General features: G+C 38.7%; 2 protein-coding genes across 2 annotated transcripts in view; one reads left to right on the top strand and one right to left on the bottom strand.

Moving 5' to 3' along the window:
* Positions 1–120: 120 nt before the first annotated feature.
* Positions 121–7509, top strand: FAM162A (family with sequence similarity 162 member A; the record flags this gene model as incomplete). The annotated part of the gene is made up of 5 exons (XM_079550294.1): positions 121–136; positions 1128–1253; positions 3442–3550; positions 6003–6111; positions 7343–7509. 5 exons carry the CDS (start codon positions 121–123, stop codon positions 7433–7435), a joined length of 453 nt encoding a protein of 150 aa, XP_079406420.1. The 3' UTR covers positions 7436–7509.
* Positions 7510–13961: 6452 nt separating this feature from the next.
* KPNA1 (karyopherin subunit alpha 1) overlaps positions 13962–25450 on the bottom strand; it is a gene marked incomplete at both ends in the record, with an annotated part of 37707 nt that continues 26218 nt past the window's right edge. The window contains 3 exons of the mRNA XM_079549304.1: positions 13962–14149; positions 15553–15731; positions 16524–16651. Of these exons, the coding sequence (XP_079405430.1) occupies positions 13962–14149; positions 15553–15731; positions 16524–16651 (495 nt within the window). The remainder of the gene's footprint in view (positions 14150–15552; positions 15732–16523; positions 16652–25450) is intronic.

Raw genomic sequence — 25450 nt, 5'->3', positions numbered from 1 at the left:
GGTCGGCCGCGAGCGGGCCTGAGAGTCCAGCCGCCCGCCTCCAATCGCGGGGCCGGGGCGGAGCGCTGCGGAGCAGTGACATTGAGGGGAGCCGCGCAGGGCCGGGCGGCGGGCAACGACATGTGGGGCCGCGCCGGTGAGTGGCCGTCCCGGCGCGGGGAGCGGAGCTGAGGGGACGGCTGCGCTTCGCTAGGGTCGAGCGGGTGTCCGTCCTCCCTTCGGGCCGGGGGACGCGTAACGCGGTGCTCGGCGCCTCCGAGGGGTCCCGGCCGGGCCGTGCGGGTCCCTGCGAGCGCCGAGGTGCGGGGCCTCCGGGCTGAGCCGCAGACGGGAGAGGAACGGGCTGGTTCTCGTTGTTGCTGGTCCTCTGAAGACCTTGGACGCTGCTGCATTCGGGAGGGCACTGATCCCTTTTCCTTTCCCCCAAAGAGAAGACATTTTCCTTCATAAAGAAGAAAAAAGAATGCAATTTATTTTACGTGCCCTTTTATCTTCCAGGATTTTTTGTTTTGTTTTGTTTTTTGTTTGTCTTTGGGTTTGTTTGTTTGTTTGTTTTCCTTAAAAATGTTTCGTTAATGGATAAATTAAGACTTTCTTCAGAGCACGTCTACATATGTAAGGTGTTTTGTCCAGTGAACCGCAAAGCACCTGTCCCAGGTCCCAGCTCTGTCACTGGGAGTGACAAGATGAATAAAACGTGGGTGTACAGCGCTTGGAAGAGTGCTGCCCGGAGCAGAGCGTGTGGCCGAGTAGATAAGTTCCTTGAAGCAGTGTTATGTCTTCTGCCGTAGAAACTGCTCATAGGCTGTAATCGGTCATTCTTATTATTCTATATATGCTTAATAGACAAACTCAAGTGATATATTTTAGAATTTGTAAAACTGACCTTAATTTCTTTATTAGATTCTGATGGTTTATAGAGTCAACTTTAATTTCTTTATTAGATTTCATGGATTATTATATCTGCGGTTTCTTTCATAGCATTAGATTTGTACCTACTGCTTTTATTTCTTGTTTTCTCTTGAGGCCGGGGGGAGGAACAACCTCCTACCTAAAAGCCAGCCTTCTCACTCCATAATGTTCTGAGCTAGACCTAGCCCCTGGGTTTCCTCTGCTTTCTCCTCCAGATAAGGCTGTTAAGCTGCTGGAAAGAAACATTCCCTCCTTCCTGAGGATGAGTCGGGGAGTGGGGCCGAAGGTGAGCAGGAGGCTCTGCAGCAAACCCCAGGAGGAAAGTCCAGTGCAGCCAAGAGGTAAGTTTGTGATAAAGACTATGCTACGTTTCTTGCTGTCAGCTGTTTAGATACCAAGGCTGCAGTCATCTGAACAAGAGCCCCTGTTTTTGGGAGAATTAACTTGTATTAGACTGAAAAACTGAGCATTAAAATTGGCAGCAAGATCTTGAATTTCTTTTTTTAACAAAGCCAAGAGGCAAATTTTCTTCCTGTGACAATAACAGCTTCTGCTTTGTAGTAGGTCATTAATGTCATATTCGATGTATGGCCCTATACTCTGAGGCTCTTCAGCTGGAACTGACTGTTCAGCCCTAACACAAACAGGGTTTAGGAACACTGTACCAGCTAAATACTTCTGCAGTTTTTCGTAGTAGAGCCAGCTCTAGCTGCTCACAGGCCTGAACATGCCCTGCAGGAGAGAATCTGAGTTACTGACTCAATTCATACTTAAGGATGGAGTGGATCAGGGAAAGATGAGGTCATGAAACACTGCCGATGGGACAGTTATGGTGCTCTAATCAGATGCCTGTGTTGTTACTGGTTCCCTTCTTGACCTACTGAAGCTAGATCAAAGCAGTGTACAGATGTGAAGCATTTTGCATAAATGTTTAAAAAAACAAAACAAAGCAAAACACATCTGTACTGGGTGAGACCAAGAATCTCTTTAACAGCGTCACGTCTCTAGTAGTGGCTGATAAAGGGGGACCCTTACATTTTTGTGGGAACTAAAAGAAATAGTGATGGATAGCAAGGATCTAAGGGCGAGTATAAATGAAACATGGCACTGCTGTCCCAGAGGCAGTGTCTTTGTGTTTAATGATCCTTGTCGGATTTTTGTTCTGTCAGTTTGTGGAGTATCTTGAGGCTGAAACTATTTTTAGCACCCTCATCCTCTGGGAAGGGGTTCCTCAGCTGAATGGCACAGTGAGAAAACATCTTCTCCTTGCATTTGTTTTTGAATCTGTCATATTGCTGCTTTTCGCTCTGTTCTTAATTCAGTACTCTTTCCAAAGCAGGGCATTTGTGGTCCACATTCGCAGCATCACTACAGTTCTGGTACCCTCTGTTATGCTGGAGGGGTATTCAGTTGGTGTTTTTCCAGGCTTGATGGGTTTTGGTGTAATACAGTGTTTGTTCTGTGGTGGTCACTCCACACCTGTGATCACCCTTAGGAATCTTCTCTACTCATTGCATACCAACTGTTCTTGAGACAAAGGCTCAGTGTTTCACAGGCTTTTCAGAATGCCAGAGTTGTGTTTTTTTGTAAAGTGACATAGTAACACTGTTGTGTTGCTCACTGTTCCTTTCCTTATCATGGCTAATAACACTGTTTGCCTTTCTGTTCTTGAACTTTTCCCCAAACTTCTTCGAAATCCCAAGGACTGCTCCTCAGCAATAAAGATTAGATTATTGTTTGTCTTTCGTATGTGAACTGGAAGTGCTTCTTATTTATAAGTGGAATTCCATTTGCCCTGCCACTGACTCAGGACTCTGAAGGCCTGCAGCTCTTCTCACGTATCCATCTTCTTTATGGTTCATAATAACTGAGTGTTGTCAGCAAACTGTGTATCCACACCACTTCCCAGGTCATTAATGAATCCACCAATTCATTTATGAACATACATCCATGCAGAATCTATCCCATCCCATTATTTTTTTTGTTTGTTTTGTAGGCTAGATTGTAATGTTACTTAAGGAAACTTTTCCATACTTTATTTTGAGCATTTTGTGTATGGAGGTTGAAAGCCTGAGATGAAAATTAAGGATCTGGTCTTTGCTTATGATCACCTGATAGTTTATACCTACAAATAAGATCTCTCTGACTTCCTGGAAAACTTAAAATTCTTTTATGCTATGGAATAGGATAATGGCTTTTCTGTAGCAGTTCCATTTGTTTTCTTTGAACTAATTTAATAGTAGTGGAAATATTATCATCTTGCAGTTTAGGAAGCTTAGATGCTGGAGCAGGTTCTGCAGATTTAAAACTGCAGAAGGGAGGCCATGAACAAGATTTGGCTTTCCCAGCTAACCTGCCCTCAGTTTAATTCATGTTCAGAGGTTTATTAATCTGACCATGCAATAACCTTTTTGTTTTGTAACCAACTCTTGCAACTGTACATACAATTCTGGGTTATTCAATATAACTGGTCAGGGATTCAGCTTTTCTGATTGTCTTTTTTGGTTGGTTGGTTGGTTTTTATTGTAGGTCGGCCTGTTTTCCGGGTGCCTGGACACAAGCCTACAAACTGGGAGAAGAAATGTTTGCTGTGGGCAGGCCATTTCAAGAAGCCAGAGGATATACCAGAGGTTGTCTCGTAAGTGCCAGTTTCAAAGCTGAGAAATTGCCTGCACAGGAATAAGTTAGCTGAATGCAATTCCAAAATACCTTTTTTGAAGGAGAAGGGGTTTCCGCAGCTGAAAATCCATATGCTGCTGTGCTTGTATCATCTTGTAGATGAGATTATGTGACCTGGAGAATTCTGTATTGCTGAGATGATTTACATGTAAATCATCTAGGTATTTCCTGAAGGGATGGCCAGCATCTATCACTGTTTCATTAAAAAAACATCAATTAGCAATTAATTTTTATTCCTCCAATCAAAGAAGATCTTTGCAAATATTAGCATGATCTTTTTCTAATGTTTTCCTTTATATGTCATAGCCTCCTATTGCATCAAACTTTCTTGATATAGCCATAAAGTAATTGAAACTCACGTAAAGTATTTATTAATGAATGTCTTTAGGGCAGAGGCAGAGGGAAAGTTTCCCCATTGCTGCTGGAATCCAATGTTACTGCCTTGGTCCCTGTGATATAGAAGATAAAACAGGATGTTCTAGTAGAGCTATCTAAAATGAAGATCAAATTTAACAAAAGCAATTTTAAAAAATGCAATTATCAGTTTAAAAAAGCATTTCCAGTGGCATTTAAAAGGGAATTCTTGGCTTTGGCTTGAAGGAAATAGTTCAGCCAAAGTTAAGAAGGGGATCAAGAACTACAAAATTACAAAAACTTGTTTGCCTTTTCTAATCTGAGTAAGATTGAGCTGTAAGGGCACGTGATTGTAATTGTATCTTGCAAGATATGGTTGTCAAACGTAACTAATTAAACAAAATAAACACTAAGCTACTGAATTGCTTTTAAAATGAAAGTTGTGTTCAGATGATTGCCTTTTCCTCTTGTATAGTCTAGGACACCCAAGATACTTCAAAAACTAACTAGTAGAATGTTAGATCTACTTCTGCACGTTTCATCTTAAATGTGTCCTGAACCCAGGTTGTTCATCCCAGATTATTTGTATGAACAAATAACCTGGAAGCTAAATTATTAGCTTCATGCTAGATCAGTGTGTTCTCTATGATCAGAATTTTTTTTTCAGATCAGTACTCTGAAACTGTGATCAAACCACTCTTGCACTCCTCTTCAAAAGAAAGACCAAAAGCGTTTCAGTTCTTATGTCCCATGTGACTCACCATGCCAAACCATCATGAATCCTTTCTCTCCAAATGTAAGGGTTAAAACATGATACAGGATTCCACATTCACTCATGTTTGCATACAGTGTTAGTAACTCAGTCCTGTTAATTCCATTATCTGTTAGGCTTAGCATATAATTATTTTGTGCCACGATGTTGATGCTTTTCAATGTATAGTATGCCAAATTTAATCAGCGAGCATATTAGAACTCCTTAAGAAGGGAGTCATCCACTCTATATTCTGCAAGAACAGTTAAATATTTAGGAGTAGGTCGGTAGTTAGTGTGGAAAGCACATCTGGAAGTGTTACACTTCATTGGCCCTTCTCGTATTGATACTCCTAATACACACTCTCCGTTTTCTGTAATTGAGGTTTAATTTGGTAGAATGAGCTTCACAACATTTGGAAAACTTTAATAGCTATTCCTGTTGTGGAAGATTTCTCTTAGAAAAGATGACTTTGACCAGCTTACAATCCTCCGTGCCTCCTTCACTCTCAGGAAAACAGATTACTTGAACGAAGTCTATTTCTTCTAGCAGGTGGGAAGTTGTAGCCACTGGTATTCTACCAAATCCTGTTCAGAATTTCCAGGCATGTTCTTTTCATCAGCCAGTATGAAATTTATAAATAGCTGTAGTAGAGGAAGCCTTCTTTGGAAAATATAAGGTACCATAAATTAAACCATTTTGAATCTCGGGCAAAAAGAATTGCTAAGCTGTGATAATGTGCTCCTGTGCTCAGGAAACGCAAACAGTTAACATTTTATTCCTTCTGACAAATGTCTTTTTTAACCATTCTTCCGCTATTGAGGGAACACACATTTTACAGTTCTGGAATACACTGCAGTTCTAATGTTGATAAGGTACTCGCTGTATTCGTAAACTTTAGAAAGTAGCATCATAAACCAGCATTATAAAAATATCCTTTTCCTTTTCCTGTCTTCCTTGTAGTGAACATACATACTGAGATACTGCAGTGCACTCAGGTGGTCTAAAAAGGCAACATTCTGTAACAGCTGAATAACTGAAAATTAAAAATGTTTTGTGTGTTTCCAGCTTTGAGAGGAACCCCTTTCTTACCATGATTTGCATCTATCCTGAGGTTGCTCTCGAGATCAGACCAGCCCATTCTTGTAAAACCTTGGGTTTGTCTTTTTGTTGTTGGTGTTGGATTTTTTTTGTGAAACAAAGTACTGCTAGTGTAACGCAAAGACAGCATGCAGGAGCAATCACACAACTAGCCACTGGTTTATTTAGGTCTTCAGTAATGAGTCTTACTTTATTCTTTCTTGAGGATTGAAGTAATCCGAGCAGCACAAACCACTCTGCGGGTGAAGTTCAGCTACGTAATGATTGCCTTGACAGTAATGGGGTGCATAGCGATGGTGATCCGAGGGAAGCAGGTAAGCGTAAATTTTTGGCTGGTGAGTGCAAATGCATTTTAACAGAACTGTTAACAGAACTGTTAATCCTTCTGGTTCTCCAGAAGGTAATGCTCACTGATTAATTCCCAGGTCAGAAAAGAAAAGGGTGTTATCAGTGTTAGACTCTATATACAAAAACAGTTTTTTCTCCCACTGCCTTCCCAGCCCGGCACGATACATCACTCACAATCTCATCTTGCACTTGCAACTCCTCAGTTTTGCAGACAGGCTGCAAAAGTTTGAAAGGAAAAATAGTTTTCTGTTCTGTTAGTCTGATAGACAGCTAAATGTTCCTTGGGCCAAAAGGATCCATACAGTTAATTGTGTGGTGAACCTATTACAAATCACAGTACCTCTATGCGCTGCAACAGCAAGTAGTGTTTCTTCACCCAGACTGAGAATTCTCAGTCTTTAAACAGCGGGAAGTTATGGTAAGTACTAATTCTGTGCTCCTTAATTGTATTAGAAAAGTCTCCCTTTACTCTTAATGGAACAATTTTTTTTCCCAATTACTGTTTAATTGAAAAAGCTGTATATTTAATAGAAAAGCCCTCAAGTGCTGTAGACACCAAGCAACCATCCTCTCTCTACTCCTAGGCTGCCTTTCACTAAAGCCATTCTTCTGATTACAATGTTTCACTCTTCTTTCTGTTAACATTTCCAGGTAACTTTAAAACTGAGTCTCAGTGCCAGCACTATAAATTACTGAAGTGGTAACACTTCTACTTGTCTGCATTCACTTCTCAAAATATAAAAGGATGCATCATTGAAATGAATCAATGGAAAGGCTTCTCCTAGGCACTAGCAGAAGAAATCAAGGACTAACAATTTCCAGAAGTTATTCCTCTTAGGTTCACAGAGTATGAACACAAACACTGGAAAAGAGGACAACTGCTTTGGGATGTTAGTTTTCACAGCAGCTGTAATCTATTATACTTAACTTTTTGTTGCTCTGACTTCTGAAGACCAGAGATTAGTATGAAATACTGACCATAAGCACAGAATACATCTGCTAGTGCTATTAACAGAAAGCCTTAACTTATTCCCAGAGAAATAACGAGTTTAAAGTAAAATTATCTGGATGTTGAATTTTAACCCTCTCTTTTCCAGGTATTGCCTTGGTAAGGATAGGCCAGATATCTTGTAAGCAATTCATCTCTGTGGCCCTTTAAGTGACACTTTCTACTCATGCTTTGTCATTATTTTGTAGGCTGTAAAAAGGCACGAAACTCTTACAGCCATCAACCTGGAGAAGAAAGCTCAATGGAAGGAAGAAGCTCAGAGTGCATCTGCTAAACCTTAGAGGAGAAAAGGAAGAAACCAAGAATGGGGAAAGAAAAGCTGCTGTCCTTTTCAGCGAGTTGCATCTTTTTTGTGTTCAGCGTTTGTGTTCAAGAATGAATGCATTATGCTGTAGTCATTAAAAACAAACATCTGTTTTCTTCCTGCTACCTTTCCTCCAAACACTTTTTCAATGCATTTAACTTTATTTCATTCATTAACTGTATTATAACTCATTACTTCAGTCATCCACTATTGCTGACTATTCCAGCTCCCTTCAGAAAGAATATTACATGGATTCTATATTTACAGGCTCCCTAAAACTTTCTGCATGAGAGAACAATTATTAGGCAAGTCCTTGACATGAGAGTAATTGTATGAACTACATTAACACTGTCAAAATGATCAGAAGTTACTGGAAAGCTTGTTTACTTATTCTAGGTCCAATATATTCTCGCCTTCTTTTGCTAAAAAATGGGAGAGGGAATGATAGCGAAATAGCATTCTGCAGAAACAATGTGTTGTAAATAAGAACCACATTTTTTGACTTTTTTTTTTTTTTTAAACACTGAGTTAGCAGTGAGGTAGGAGGAAATTAAAATTAAGAGAAGTATTTTAAAGAATACTGAGCATCAGCTTCAGCCTGTGCTATCCAGTTGTTTACTTAGAGGAATAGGAGAAAGTCAGTCAAGCATTTCTGCTCTCTGGTGCCAAGCTCTTTTTCAAAATTTATTTGGATTTATTTGCATATTTTCCCTTTAAATTGCCATCTGCGCTTTCATGATGCTAACCTCAAGTTTCAGAAGCAGACCCCCTTCCTAATAGCCCTGTTTCTGGCATCATGTCAGAAGAGTTGCATACTGTTTGTGCTAAAGAGCATTCAGCAGTTGGAGACCAGTATTTTTTCTTCCTCTCAGTACAGCAAACTGGGATCATCATGGATGTTCAGATGTATTTTCCCAGGACTGCCTGTTAAGTGGCCCCCAGGAACTCCAGAAACAGAAGAGGTATGTGTTTGACAGATGTAGTTTGTGAATATTTTGCAAGCACAAGGCAGATAGTTTTTCCTGAAACTTTTCTTCCTTGTGCTACTGAAAATTAGCAACATTGCTGAAGAAATTAAAAGTCCTTCAAAAATGCAAAGGATTGTGATTTTTTGGTGCAGTATTTTGTACTGTTCTTGATAGCAAGCAAGCACTGCAGTCCATCTTTCTATGAATTGTATTTCTGGTTACCCCTCCTACTGCTGAGATGTACTCAATCAGATACAACGTGCAGTCATTCCACAGAAGTCACAACCAGCAGGTGATGCCACGACCCATTATCATATTCTAAGACAATCACTGCAAGAATATTGTCATGCAAACAGAGCGGGCTCTCATATATTTTCCATTCAGTTAATACCTAGTGGAGGTCATAACTGCAGTTACGTGAACAGATCTTACATGACAGTTTTTGTTCTTTGTTACACTACTAAGCATATAGGTGCCTGTGCTTACGCTGAATAAAACCAAAGAGCAGAACATCAGCTTCACAGCAACCCGAAATAATGCCTGGAGAGAAATTTGTGATTTGATTTATGCTTGGTGATGACAGAACGTAGAACTATGCATCTCTCAAAAGTGTTCCACTTTCAATAAGCACCTCTGAATGCATTCTAGCAGGTATCTCATCTATTTTTGTATATAAATCTTAGAAAGCAACTCACCAGAGCAGCAACATTGATCAGTTTTTCCATTTCAGACAGTATCTGTAACCTTTATGCCCTTTTTTAATCAAAAATTGAACTCTGGTCCAGTAGTCCAACTGAAGCTCCATGCAGTAGCAGTCATATCCTTCCCTTATGAGTCTGGTATCCCCACAATTTCTGCATCTACAAGAAAACCTGAATGTTGCTGCGCACATTTGTGTTTTCTTTCAGCTTCCATATAGGCTCAAAAAGCCTGAGCTTTATGCCACCCTCCAACTCGCCCCCAACCAATGCAGGTTTTTTTTTTTGTTTTTTTTTTTTTTTGCAAGTAGTTTGGTAACATAAATATTAATCTTTATGAGAGGAATAAAGAAAGAAACACTTAACTTTCACAGTGTGATAGCTTCTGTGAAAGCATTTCTGAACACAGACAAATGTTTAAGAAATATATGTATACATTAGACTGGCTGCTTAGGCAGTAATGTGCAGCTAACAAGAATACCCTGCACCACCTGATTAGGTCATACCTTTAGCCTATGCTTTTTATAACACTTCACAATGAAAAAGAGCATTAAGAACTTAGAACAACATTTCATTTTTTTCCTCCCCTTTAGCTTAGTCTGAAACACCATTTACTTTTATTCCAGAAAGCAGAACTACTAATTCCACACCATGCACCTTTTAATTGTACCTGTTCCATATATGTCTCAATCCAGTGCTCAATCTGCCAACTTGAATGCTGCCTCAGAAGACCATGCAGGAGCACTAAGGACATTGTCATAGTAGTACAAAAAAAGGTCTTTCTTATTTTCCTACTAAGATTCAGATATCTAAAGATCTTAATGTTTCCTAGCTAAAATAGACATAGGAAAGTACTAATCACATGTTGTGACAATTCCAGACGAAAAGAAACCATACTGGAAAACACAGGGAATTACTTAAAGCTTCTCAGAGATGCAAGTTGCCCAAAGGTACACCAGTAGTCCCAGAAATCCTCAGGGAAGCACCAGTGACGCACAACCATGAGCACTGTCGCTTTTGGAACTGGGTGGGGGGGGCTGGTTCTTCAACAGTCTTAATGCTGCTTGTTACAGAAATGCAGGGTCAAGAACACACCTGTTTTCCTGGGTCAGTGCCTTCCTCCTTTCCCTTAAGATTAAGAGACAGGACTTCAACCACCAGTATTTGGTAGCATCAAAGAACAGACAAAGAAATAAAATAACAAGCTAGTCCCCAGGCAGCAGTTGCCTCAAATAATTGTTTTGCCTGTGTATTCCCAGAAGCCCCAGGCACTGGCCCTGCTTCAGTTACTGAAGTTTCAGCAACTTTCTGCCCTACCATCTCGCGTATCCTGAATGCAAGAGAGCAATCTTGCCTGCCACGTACCACTGGAAACTTTACCAACAGAGTGAACAGTAGCTCGTTCCTGTTTGCTACGTAACATGAAAGGAACTTCAAACCTTTTTAACAGTTGTTGCTCCTAGTTTTTAGCATCCTTCTTTTAAGTCCTTATAGCAACACTGCGAATGTTCCTGTAAAAAAAGTTTCAACAAAGCTGAATATGAAGTTGACGTATTTCCCCCATTTCTACTCAAAGGTCTCTTTTTATACCTATGAGAACTACGTTAGCCATACAGAATCATGCCAGGCAATCAGTGGTCAAGTGGTAATGTAAGAGGATCCTCACATTTTTTCAGAAGCACTTATCTTCCAAAACAGAGTCTTTACATGGGGCCCGAATGTTATTTATTAGATGGGTATGTTACACCACGCATTTGGCTCTATCAAAATACAAACAGTTGGACTGCTCTTGGTTTACCAAGTAATTCTGATCAGTCTGTATCAGTAAGCTCTTCCTTTTATAATGCACAAGTCTGTACTCCCACACTCACGTAATTCGCAGCCTTCGTTAGAAATTTTGTTTCTTTTCAAGTCATTAGTAAGACTAAATAAAGCAAAGACAAGAACTGGTTGCTGGAAAATCCTGATGAAAATACATTCAATTGAGCACCATTTAAAATCAAATTGAGACCTATGAGTTTAGCCACATTTTAATCCATTTAATGTGTGCCACATTGACTTCTGTATTGTTTTAGTTCTCAGTCAAAATATAATGCAGTACCAGTCAAATGCTTTACACAGTGTAAGTATATACAACAACAATATTACCTGTGTCAACCAAGCCTGTCACTTCAAACAAACATATCAAGTTTAAAGATTTATACTTATCTGCTCTGAATTCACATATCCACTGCAAAAGTAACAACACTGGCTAGGCTCCTTACACAGGAAGGCACACCATTCAGCTTAAATGGACTCATTTTTTAATTTGCTCATTTAGAGGCAATTGTCATTTTTCTCTTGGGGGCAGGGGAGGGAAATGCCAATGCACCACATTGTTTTCACTAGCCTGGAAGAGAAAACACTTATATATATAGATATATAGATATGTATATATATACACACTTACGCATGTGTGTATATATATATACACGTGTGTGTGTACATATGTATATATACACACAAGTGTATATATACACAGAATATACATATATGAATATACAGAATATATGCACACACACTTCGCTCAGATTTGTTTACAAAATATGTAGCATTTTTATACCATCCAATAAGAGGTAAATGATTTTAAACAAATCTTATAGAAATGACATGTTATTGGAAATTTACACGTAAAAAAATCCAGCACAAAAAAATCCAAAAGCTAAAACAAGATTTTGCTACTAATCAGTGCTTCTATCACCCTTCAAGAAAAGAGAAACACAGTTATTTATATGTGATGTAAAGGCAACATTGAGGGTTTTTGTTTTTAAATTAACCACCAAATTTAACCCCCTAAGATTACAAAGAATCAAAGTTCATTTACAGATCAAGTGCAGTAAACTAAATGTTCCTTCAGCACAAAGCAGCACTAGAAAATAACTGGGAGAGGGAAGGGGGAGGCCAACTGGCTTAGCTAGGGAGGCAGCAGGTGGCTTCTGCAGCAGCCACACAGGTCAGTCTCCATCCTGAAGCACAGACAGAACCAAAGATTGTATTTAAACAATGATGACGCAGAGTTGATGTGTTCAGGCCTTTGCCTTGCTTCTTTCAGCACTCTGACAAGCATTTTATATATTTGTATTATTCTGTATACAGTGGACTGTTTTTTGCTTTTGCAGTGGCTTGTCACTGAGAGGAGTCATAAGGAGGATCTTGCAGACAGTTCTGCCACTAACATTTACCACAGGTACATGACACTGCAGATATCAGAGGCATTTTTGAAATGTTTACACTGGACAAATGTGTGTTGCAAATGTTCCAAATGGCTTGAAAGAACATAGCCCATTGCTGGGGTTGAGGGAGGCAGATAGCCTGGAGAATCCATTGCCTTTACAGAAATGGAACTGCCACTTACAATCACATGGCATGTCCCCCTTTTTGAAGAGCTTGGTGTCAATGTCAGCTGAACTCAGTGAGGAGTGGCCGGCCTTTGCATCAGATGTCTGTGATCCAAGCATCTTGCGGAGCCAAGAACATGCTGCTAGCAGAAGGGCAGTCTACAGCTGTGGATGACAGCTGTCATGCAGTCAGCAATGCCTTACAGATGTCACCTGTAGGAATCAAGCATTCCATGCCAGTTCACCTGAAGTCCCATAAACAGCAGAAGAAATAATGAAATGAAAGGGCCAGGTGGATCTGGGTGTAATATTGACTATCCTTTGAGCATAGAGTCATTTTAGTTCTTAAATATGAGGCTTGACCAGTAGGACTCTTTTAGGCAAGTTGGAAAGGAAGCTCTTGTCTTGTGAAAATGAAAAGGAGATCTAACACTCCCTGTGCTAAGTTTTACAAATTAAGATTTTGTGTTTAGAAGGTAATTTTTCAGAACTCAGTTCAAGTCAAGCTGTGTAAAAATGTTAAGAGGCAATAGAAATTTTTCAGCCATAACTTTACAACCAAGGACCAGACTTTGTAGCACAAAGTCAGGAAGGGCTGGGTTTTAAGGTAGGCCTGGCCGGATTATACTGTGCTGGCAAGCAAAATGAGAGTAGTTTCTCCATTCTAAAAGCTATTTCAAAAAGTCATTTCTGGGGAGGTGGTAGGAGTGACCTATTCACAGGTTCCTTTTTGTGGATGAAAAGACTGAGAAGGTACGCAGATCTCCACAGTGGTCTGCAGTCCACATTGAGAGCTCAGTGTTGAGAAGGGGTAGGGCCATGTGTGTTCAGTATTCTTAAAAACCAGAAAACACATCCATTGGAGCTTGTTGTTGCAGGGGATAGAAGACTTATTCCATTATTTGTAACGATCTATATTCCAATAGCTCCAGCTGGCACATACAGCAAAGGAGATACATTCCATATGAAGATTTAACGCAACTCACACAGCTATCCGAGGAGGCATCCAGAGAAAAGTATGGGAAATGAATTCAGCCACGTTCTCAGAAAGTCTGAAAGTCTCCCTGGAACTGCAGGCACACACTGCAGTAAATACATGAGAAAGGCAGCCTTACTTTGGATGCCAGGAGCGCGGGGGGCTAGTGGAGGTGGGATTCTTTTCCTGTAATAGGAGCAGGGAATATCTCAAAGTATAGAAATGTGCCTCAACCTCATGAAGATGACAGTGGAGAGGTTCAGAATCTAGAGAAGAAGTGTGATTCGGGCAACCCCTTGCCAAGAAGGGGGCATCCTGCCACAGAGAGCCGAAAGTTTTCCAGACGTATGTAAGAGAATGTGCACAAGGCAAGCAAATGAGCGCAAACAGGGTTATGGAAAACACTGAGAGAATCACTCCACAGGTGGCTTGTGGCTCGACAACAGGATTGGCTAGGTAGAGGAGCACACGGCACAGAGGCACCTCAGAGCTGGAAGCCTTCCATGGGAGCCTCACACTGCTGGAAGATGTACTGTTGCTGGCTGAGATCCACCTGTGGGGCAATGCTACTGTCTTCATCCTCTGTTCCAAAGTAGTGCTCAATCAGATCAAATGCCTTCTGATAAATCTCTTGATTCTCATGGCTCTGGAGGAACTCAATTTTGTCGAGGCCTGTAGAGAAAAGAAGCGTGCAAAGTTACAGCTTGGTGAAGCATTACAGCTAATGATCATATTCAGTCTATTTTAAACATCACATTCCATCAATCGTTAGAAAAAGATCTGCACATTTTTGTGACATTAGGTGGCTAGGTAATCAGACATCTCTGTGGCCAGCTATATCTACGCTAAAAGAGTGTATGCGTACATCAATGGGGAATTCATGCTTTGCCTCTCTACTGCATAGTCCCAGAAACAAGAAGAGGGGACAACCTCAGTCCAAGTGATCCAGAAGGGAAGGAATCCACTGGGTCCTTCAGTCTAGCAATTTTGGTTGCTGTTAAGAGAACAAACACTCACCTGGACTCCTTCAGTCAGAATCTTTCAGAAACTTTTTATAATTTTTTAAAAAATAATTTTATTCCAAAATCAGAGTTAAAACTAACTGGTTTTACTGTGCAACTGGCACACATACAATGACTATATACCACAACTGAATTGACATGACATAAACACACCTTTATAGCCAGACAAATTATATATGGATTGCTTGCCACTTCAGTATTTTTGAAAACATAAGGAAAGCCATGAGCTTATAGACAGGGAATGCAGAATGGCCCGATAGCACAGTGTGCTAAGAGAACAGAGGATTAAGACCTCATGAAGTGGAGAGCAAGCACATTTACTGTATTCTTTGTACTTAGCATATGGAAGAGAGAAGCCAGCAGTCTACAAAAAATGCATTAAGAAAAACCCCCCAGTATAGCAAGAGTGTTAAATGGTGAGCGACTTACAAGCTCTTCACCTTCAGTCTTCTGCCAAGATAACCTGATTTATGGCATGAAAAATGAAATTAAGTTGTTCTCAAAGATACTTAATTGTACTGAGAAACACTGCTGAGGTGGAGAAACAGATGTACCACACAGGACAGAAAATGTCCAGACTCAGGTGAGAGGGCCTTTTAACAAGAAAACTAACCTGAAAGAGTAGCAGTACCTCAGAATCAGGATGAAATGACTGCAGTAAACACCACAACAATAGCAAAGCAAAGGCAAACCAGGAAATTGCTGCTGCTGGCAGAATTCTGCAAGGCAGCAGAGAGGGAAAGGATAGGCCTGAAAATTGTGCAACAGAACAGAGCTCCTGAAGTTTATCTGCTGTGGAAGGAACATACTACAGGTTGAATGATACCCAGAAGGCTTCCTCAATGTGAAAAAGACAGGAAAGACCATCTGCATACACTGTCTCAAGCTACATGCAGAAAAAGAAAGTAAATGTTGAAGTACACTGGTGGATGGAAACTTGTCTAAGAACAGTTAACAGTGATAAGGAAATCAATTCAGTCTGATCTACTGAAACTCTAATGGATCCATGGTCATTGCTTTAAAACCTGCCATCCACAGACATTTTGCTCATACCGTATGCTTCCTCAATAAGAGCGCAGTAAGGATTAATGCCGGCGCCGCTGCGCTTGGATTCCTGCTCTCCAAGCCTCAAGATGTTCTCCAGCCCACTCAGTGCCACTTGCACAATCTTTGAGTCCATTACAGTAAGGAGGTCACAGAGTGGTTTGATGCATCCCAATTCTACTAAATATCTGAAAAACATTACAAACAATTAATCAGGTTCTATGCGAACTTACAGTAGATACTGTCATTTAAGCATTTAGTGTCAAGGACTAAGAACCAAAACAATCAGATGAAATATCAACTTGATCAGAGAAAAGAGAAAAAACTACAGACAGGTATCTGTATCTTACCAATTCTGCTAAAACACTGAAAATATCATATACATCTTCCGTCTATTTTACATATTTCTTTATGTATAATTCAATTTTCTAGCTTGTATTCATATACATCTTTACCTGTTTTAAATGAATATTATTAATATGAACTGCATTAATTTGTTACATAAGTATTTACTTCATACAAAATCGCATGTAAGCATAACATACTAGTATAAAAAACAGGAAGAACAATGCATATGATGCCTCAGTTTGCCATTGCCTCAGGGGCTTGGCCATAGGTCTCTGAGCCATTCCTCTCCAGTCTTCTAACAATTTATTACATTCTGAAATGATCACTGTGAAATAAGTTTAAAATTTAATTTTTTTCCCACAAAAGAGAAATGGCTCAATTAATGAAATTAAACATTACAGTTGAAATTCTCATGTGGTTTCTCTATACAGGAATGAATGTCTCATTCACAACTCAATCCAAAAAGGACATCTCTGTAGACAAACACTGGAGGCACAAAATTGTACGCAGTGCCTGTCAGAACTGTACCAACTCTTTATAGAAAAGTCTTCCAGTTTCTAGATTACTAATTTGACTCCTTGAACAAGAACTAGTTCACCCAATTGCACTGAAATATTTGTACTATTTCATACTTGATCTGTTCAGCAGAGCCCCCAGATGTTGCATTTGTGATTGCCCAAGCTGCTTCCTTCCTTGTTCGAAACTCAGCCGTTTGCAAAATATTTATAAGAGCTGGAAAGATATGAGCATCAATGACTGTCTGCAAAAAAGAAATTACATATCAGGGTTATAACTAGAATTAGAAACAAATTCCTAGTGCTGGCTCATTTAATGTCTATGCTCAGGATGACACGTTAAACAATGAAGCAAACTTCTTAATGGACAAAAATTAGTTTATAGTTTTACATTCAAAACCCAAATTATCTCTGGGTAAATGATTATTCCAAATTGAACAGATCAGGTAAAACTACCTTCATATGTAATGTGCCACTTAATTATATTTTGACAGCAAGAGAATGCCATATTTCCCTAACTTTTCCAGATAGTGAACCACTCAGCTATTAAGTCAGTAAACCACTAAGTCATTAGGATTCCCTAAAAAGTAAAAAAAGAGTTCATAAGCCTGTTTGTATGACACTCTATTTTGATTGGATTAGACAACAGGGCAAAGAAAAAACATAATTTTAGAACTAAGAATTCTGCAAAGCAAGCAAACACCAGTATGTTCATTCCTGGAAAAAAGACAAAGCTACAGATGGTTTGATACGATGCTTAACTGCATAGCCTATCAAACTCATACAAACCAAATAATATTTAGCAGCTCAAAGTTTCTAATAACTTCTGGAAAGAATGTTCTGCAGTAAAAGACAGATGAAACCGCTTCAGTAATACACCCACGATAAAGATTTGAAACACTTCCCCAAGGATCACTAGAAGAATCAGGAGCTTAGGGTACATTTTTAAACAACTGTTTTGTAAGCACATCATCATAGAATTGGTAACAGCAAATTCAAAGCCAAAGAGATTCTTTGCAAGGAGCTCCATAAAGTGGTACAGACTGCATCCAGCATAAAGTTACAGACAGTTCTCTTTCTTTTACCCTTCCTGCTTATCTGGGCATCCATGCTGCATGAACTTGCAAATCCACATGTGCACAACTTTAATCAACAGTTCCATGAACAGTCTCCCTTACACAGAATGTCTGCTTCTGTAAAGGCAACCTGTGGGCCACAAGTAAAAACACTGCACCAGTTTGACAACCATCACAAAACACAACTTAAAGGAATTCAACAACAGAAAGCTCTGTTTGCTAGCACTGAAAGGTTTCTTATTTGCTTTAGATTTGGCGGAAAAAGTGCTATAAGAGTCAGAAGATTCAACATAAATCCTTTTCCGCTTTCTGCACTGATAAAGGTACTAAGCACTACAATCTCCCCAAGCCTGCTGCCAAACTCCACCTTCTGAAAGGACAGTAGCAGACACTAATAATGGAAGGTAAGAAACCCCGATACCGTGGTTTCATAACCCTCAAGTATGTCTCCAGGATTCACTGATCAAAGTGCAACTTCTTTGGAATCAATAATCGCATATTTTGAAGGAAAGCCTTATTTAGCATAAGCTTCAGTGTGGTGGAAAAAATAAAACACCAATGAAGAAAATAAAGCATTAAAGGAAAAGTGCTTGCAGCATCTATTATTTTAAAGCCCGTGTCTCACATCCTTTTCTACAGTGGTTTTTCTTGAACAAGAATACACAATCTAGCTCTGACATTTTACGTGGAAACAACATTTATTCTAGAAGTAGGTCACACTTTCCTCTCAAGTACATTTATTTACGTGATGACAGAGAAATACTGAACTACTGAAATAGATATCTTTTTTCTCTTGAAGAAAAGCACACCTCAGGCAGAGCAAAACCCTTAAGGATTGTGGTAGGATGAGATCCTACAACCAAAGATTTTAAAAGTGTTAACTTGAATGACTTTTTTCCCCTCTTACCACAGTCTGTGTCTGATATGGAAGTGTGCTGAAAACTCAAGTAATGTGGTGAGTGCAAAAAAAGTGCTCAAGCTCAATACAGCTCTTAGGCAAAATGAACTGTTAAGGGACTTCAGTTCAGTAACTGGTCCTTGAAAAATCTAAGATGCTTTGGCCATTCATGAAAATAGGTGGGAAACTTCTTCTTACTACCCATAAGGCTAAGGATACTTAAACATTCTTTCTGAGCAGATGATGTACAATAACTTTCTTATTTACCTATCTTCTAAGTATGTCTGAAATTTATAAAGAAATTTGGTAACAGCAGGTCAACAGAACAAAATTTTAAAGAAACACTTCAAAAGAACACATCATTTTCAGCATCTCACATGGATTTGTTTAATCCAAATTACCATTGTGCTTGAACACAACAAACTATGTTAACAATCTGCTTTCAAAAGCAAACAAGACCAGATGCACAGGAAAGTAAAAACTCTTCATATTTTTTCATCTTTTTAAACTTTCCAGTTGCAGCAGTGAGTTCTAGTTTGACTCATCTGAAGGAAACAATGTGCTTGTGAGTCCTGAAGACAGCACAGTCATTTCTCTGCTGTCTCTTTGATCACTTTGCTCAAAAGCCAGGAATAATCAGACCCTGCTTGTTCACCTTCTCAAATGCCACTCGTGTTTCTACAGCACTCTATCACAACTCCCTCCACTTAAACCTTACTCTATGCAGTTGCTCTTCACATGGAATCAATCTGACATTCGATAGTCTCCCTTAACATCCATGCCCCGTATATCTCCTGAAGATGGTTGTACACACAGTGCAACACCGAAGATTTATACTCCTAATTCATTTGTAATTTTGTTTTGGTTCTATCCCTTTCCTTGGCATATAAAATAACTGTGTTTGATTTCAGGCTGCTACTATGCACTGAAACAGCATTTACAAGATATATTATCCGTCTGTTTTCAGCCCAATAGCTAATGCAGAGCCCATCCTTAAAACGATGAAATTAACACCAAAATTTATGCTCAACTGCATCCCTTCAGATATGCTGAAACCATTCTGACACACAACAGAATCTTGCAGAAAACTAAAATTGAATTTGAGACAAAATCTTCATTTTCAAATTTAATTTCAAACTGAACTGTAATACTCAGCCCTTCAACTAATCTGGCCCTCACTTTTAAAGAGTTTTTGTTGTGTCTTTTGTTTGTTTTTCTAAAGATGGCACTCGAGTTCTGCAAACTTCCAATAACTGCTCACCTTAGAAACATTCCCTCCTTTTTATTTCTTCTGATCAAGTTTCTTCACTTGATAATAGCTCGCTTTAAAGAACAGAGCTACACGGAAGTGAATTTTTAGAGTTTTATTACATCTGCATCAGTGTCAAACCTAACTACTTTATAGCCAGTTAGGGAATAACTCTTCAGCAGTAGAGTATTATAAGTCAATACATGAACTGGACAGCACTAGCTGAATTTTCTCCTCTTCATTTGAGTTTCAACAAATAAATCGCTTATAGTACACAAAAATACACATATAGTATGCAAGCATCTACACATGATTCAGCACATGCACGTGAAAGCAACCAAGTCTTACAGTGTGATTGTGTTTTCCTGCTCCTGCAAGCTGTCTCAGTAACTTTAGCAATTCAAAGATTACAGTCACCACTCTATCTGGCAACTGTGAGTACAGTCCTACTCCTACATCCTCCTCCTTCAGGCTGGAAGTTTTACAGGTTTCACAGTAATTTGTGATCCAGGAAACACTTGAGATCTCAGTTCTAAATGACTTTTATATTGTTTACACAGACACTAAGCCCATCCACTCCAAATTGTTTGTAAAGTAAACTTCTAGATTGTTTACACAAGGTTGCTACCTCTTCTCAGGAAGAACCTGCAATGTAACAACAGTACTGTGTTGAGGCGTCTGCAGCTTTGAGTCTCTTCTACAAAAAAATACAGTAACATGAACTGCTGAGGTTTTCAGACAGAATAAATGGATGAAAGGTACTCTAGATCTACTGAATTCCATACAGCATGATATATGGATTTACCACACACAGAAGCTTAAAGTAGACTTTTATTGAAACACTAATCTAAAAATCTTTCATCTCAGTTTTGCTAGTCCTCAGACAAATATGACATTCTCAGCAATACCATATCTTGCTCCTAACTTTTTTTTTTTTTTTTTAAGTCCTGCCATTACAAAAGGAGCAAAGGTTTTAGACCATTTGTGCAAACTATGGCATGGATCAATGTAATTTATACTTAAATAACTTCATAGTTTGCCTGTGTAAACAGCAACATTGTATGCAAACCACATTCTTCCTTTTCTATGGCCCCAGTCTTACTGTGGCCTTCACAAACAACTTCTAACAATTCTCAGCTTGCATCCTCACCCAACTGATAAAAATGCATGTCATTCAGTCTATGAAACTGACACACAAGGTAGCATTTGCTACACTTCCCCACATCATATTTCAGCAAGGATAAGAAACTCCACAGAAAAATATGGCGCAGATCCAGATGCTACCATGCACAGCCATACTCCATTGTTCCAGATGTTCATGTGAGAATTTAAGGCATATAAGAAAAAAAGTGGTAAGTTTTTTTTAACCTGCCAACAGAAGAGAACTCCTATGATGTCTTCACTGTCAGATACGGAAGGTTGTACCTGGTGTACTGCCTTTCATAGCTTTTCAACAGCTGCGAAGTTAGACAACATTTTCTGAGGCATCTGATAGCCTTTCATACCCTTCAGAAGGGTCGACAGTCAGGATTTAGCTTCAGTTGTGCAGTTCTCCTTCTGATTCCCAGGAAGATGTAGTTCCCCTTCTCCCTGACTGGGGAAGCTATCCACTGAAGTACAGCAAAGCTGTATACAAACTAGGAAATTAACAAACAAAAACTATACTTAGTGACAATCAAGACTGCATCAGGATATACACATCCAACCCAAACCTTAAAAGCACAGAAATAAAGAGGGGAAAGACTGCTGTACTCTATCACACTTTTCTGTTGCCTAAACACTGTTTGACACACTCTGAAAGGCTTTCACTTCCACCTTTGGAGGAGAAAAACACACAAATGCAAGCCTCCTGTTAAATACACCCAATACAGCACTTACTTCCACACACTTCATGCATGTTAACTTACACTGCCTTAACACTAGAGAAAGTTTATTGTGTTTGAGTGCAAATCTAATACAGTGATAGACTGTCGTCTTATCTTTTAGAAATGGCAGTGAAAGCCTTTGGAGTATGCTATCAAACAGCAGTATAGACAGTATGAAAGTGGAAATGAATATAGGAGTCCTTCCCTCTAACTTTATATTTCTATGTTTAAGAGTGGGTGGATGGAGGGAGTGTAATCCAATGCAATCTTAAGCACTAAATATAGCTTTGTCTGTTAATACTGGTTGGATAAAATACATATTAGATTTACTAAAATATTTCATTTTCTTCTTGTTGTTCAGAAGTGATTCTTAGATTGTGGTTTGAGCAATACCCAAAATTTCCATACTATTCTAACACACTTCTCTGGAGCAATAATCCACTCATAAGAATAGATTATAAGTCACAGTAACGTTGTTTACTATATAAAGCAGGTATTCAACTTTTGGGAAAAGCTGAAATTACAATTATTTGCTTTCTGGCTAAAGATTGCGCTTGTTCAAAGTCAGTACAGCAGAAACTGGAATAGATCTGGCTACAGTTTGCCACCTGCCATAGGAACTATCAAACAATTCAGAAGTACTGGGGAAGATGGAAAAGAAATTTAGTTTAGAGCTGCATCTAGTATTTCCTTCTGTAAGGAAGATCAGTTCTCAAGAAGTGATATTTTAATTCATGCCAAAGTGTAAAGTTATCTTTAAAATTAATTTCTACAAAGTAAGAATAAAGCAACTCATATGAAACAGGTTCATCCTTGCACTTATTTCAATTATCCCTTGTCCTCACTGCTACTGAAATCAGACAAGGATTCTACTCTCCATTTTAGCATAGGATCACCTTCAAGAATCTTTACCAATCAGCATATTCCAACTTGCAAAAAATTATTATGAAGTGTTTTTCAGCTCAAACATTTACAATGATTGACACTGACTAGAAGTTACCTGAAGCAATATCTCAGAGAAGGAATTTTGTGAGAAAAGCAGACATAACAGCTCCAGATCTGATAGGAGGTTTCATTACACCTTAAACTTCACAAGACAAAATCTCCAGTCAAACTAGACTTAGAAGAATAAGAGCTTTTCTATAACCTTTTTACATATCTGTGATGAGACTTTCAGCATATAATAATCACTGCAATTACACCTGTAGTTGCTAATTTGTATTTCCAAGAAAAAATGGCCTCAAGTATTCCAGTCAAGCATGCTGTAAACATTCTGAAACAGCCCTTACTTCAGTTTTCCTCTAATAGGCCTCCTCTTGAGGTTTCAGAAATGTAAGCCTCAGGATAGATACTGTTTGCAAAATGCCACAATCACCTGGATAGTTATCTTCCACCCATGATCAGAATAACTACTTATTTCCATTTCAGCTTTATGGCTGACAGCATGGACTATATTGGCTATTCCCCTGAGACAGCCACTGTTTCACTACATAGTATTTGTTCAAAGTTCAAAGGCAGTTCAATTTGTCTGAGCAGGGACAAATGGGTTATTAAAAAAGGAACTATCAATTTCACTTCTGAGAATTTTCTTCTCACATTTTTTCTCACTGGAATTGGATGCAAATACTCAACATACAGCCTTCCAATATTGTCTGTGGCACAGTCTAAGGCAGGCTATGTTATGTTTAAATTTAAACATAAATAAAAATCACACTTTGTGATTTGCTTTACGCTGCATTTTCTTCATGATGCAAGAGTTCTGAGAAAACAAGCTTCCGTCCACACAACCACAAATATTTTTCTATGCATAGCTAAGGGTTCTTCTCTACTTCCAAATGATCGCTTGCCAGAAATGAAGGTGCAATGTTAATGACTCATGGGATTACTTCTGCCATCTCTGCCCTCTCATCTCCCTTTCCCAAGACAGAAAGCAATTCTATCCTGTTCTCAGTAGAAAGGGAACCAACCTAAACAGGCAATAAGACACCTTCAAACATTTAAAAAAAAAAAAACAACACTAAACACACAAAAATGTACCTAACAATTCTGTTTTGTTACATACGACAGATTTTGTCAGATGAAGATACTACATTATCACTTTATTGGAAAAAAAAAGTTGGGACAACAGTTTTAAAAGATAAGAGTCTTATAAAAGCTGTAGTTAAGATTTCATCTAAATCCTTACTTTTGGATGTCTGAGCAGTATGTAACAGGTATAAGACTGCTGTGCTAACAAGGACAGCCACTACTAATTGTTTCACTTGAACAGAATGATATGGAACAACAAACGTAGAAGGCACAGAAGTTAATGAATTACTGAAATAGCTTCTAGGTGTACTACAGTATAAATTAACTCTAAAACTTGAAAACGAAAATAGAAGTTCTGGCATTTTGAAAAAATGCTCTATTAGAGAACTTTAATTTTTATTGATGCTTCAGATACTTGTTTCATTACAAAATGACTTCTGTGAACACTTTCAATTCTCTCATGCTCTCTTTTCTCCATAGTTTGCAACATTCCTACATGATTATGCATTTTGAAGTACATCTCTGTCAGACTTGAGAAAAACAAATGCATTGGGTTGGACTGTTCTGCAGAACTCCTAAGCTTAGAACTCTTAAGCCTCCCAGGAGAAGTAATAACCTAGATAGAAACAGAGAAGAGCAGCACTAAGGTAGTAACTGCATGGGTAAGGCATCCAAAAGATCCTTCACTGAAAGGAAAGCAAAGGCAAAAACATTCTTTCCCTACTACAAGTAGTACCGACTACCTTCCTTGCAGTGCTAACTGTACAACAATTAAAAGTGCTGATACAGGAAGAAGCAGTGACACAGTAGCTCACTTTATACAGTTCATCTTCTTCAACATTCACCAAGTCCACAGATGTAATACATAAGCAGTAGCACAGCCAGAATCAAAATTTTTGGAGCTCTACCAAGGTTAGATGACATGACCATATCCTTTTTGCTTCAAAGAAAAAAAAAAAAAAAAAAAAAAAAAAAAAAAAAAAAAAAAAAAAAAAAATCACAAAAACATCATCTTCAGTATTAAGAGTAAAATTCTGACTAAGAAAGATAACTGCAGGTTTCTTTGCCCTTGGTTCCACCTCCATTTTAGTCACATCCTTGAATCAGATTAGGAAGACCTACAGTGTTTCACCTTCTGTAAGGTTTGTTTTCTCTCTTCCTTGCTTTCTAAGACGAGTATCTCTTAAGTTAGATAAATACCCACACTCAATTCTAAGCATCTTAGGAGAGACTGAAAAATCTTCCTGAAAAGTCTAATCCTTATTTTCTGTTCTTTCTGAGAGGTAGATGAAGATCTCATTTGAGTCAGCAGCTGAATGTGGTTTATGAAGAAGGTATAACTTAAGAGATCATAATGACCACCTGCAATGCAGGTATTATACCTTTTTTTTTTTAATAACAAATTTTCTACAGAAATAATTCTCTCACTTTGGTGAAGAATCATAACACTTCGTGCTGACTCTGATGATACAGAATGAATAATCCAGAGATATCAGATATAAGACTAGTAAATGTTAGACTGCCTTACAAGGAAAAGTATACATTAGCAAAACTGACAAATGAAAAACATGGATATGGCCGAGTTTTTGTGCACCCATGCATTACTTCTGCCTGGTAGCAGTAGTAAAGCAGTAGTAAAAATATTTCTGATGTCTAATATTTCTGCTATCCATTTCTATTCCTCAAAGACCGGATGTCTTCAGTTGGACTTTCATGTGTCCTCAGCAATCTCCGAGAATGCTCTCTCAATCCCATGAGAAAAGCACTGAGAAATATAACTTCAGATAAATTAAAATTTGATTTATGTGAGGAAATTTTCATTCAGCTTGACGGTAACCTTGTATATTTCACCAAAATCTGTTTTTGCAACATTTTTTAAAAAGGTACAAGGCATTGTCTTTGAAGCAAAAATTCCCTTAGTTTAGTTG

This window comes from Tetrao urogallus (assembly GCF_951394365.1).
Source record: "Tetrao urogallus genome assembly, chromosome: 1".
NCBI lineage: Eukaryota > Metazoa > Chordata > Aves > Galliformes > Phasianidae > Tetrao > Tetrao urogallus.
The sequence above is the reverse complement of the archived record's forward strand: the minus strand, read 5'-3'. Positions and strand labels throughout refer to the sequence as shown.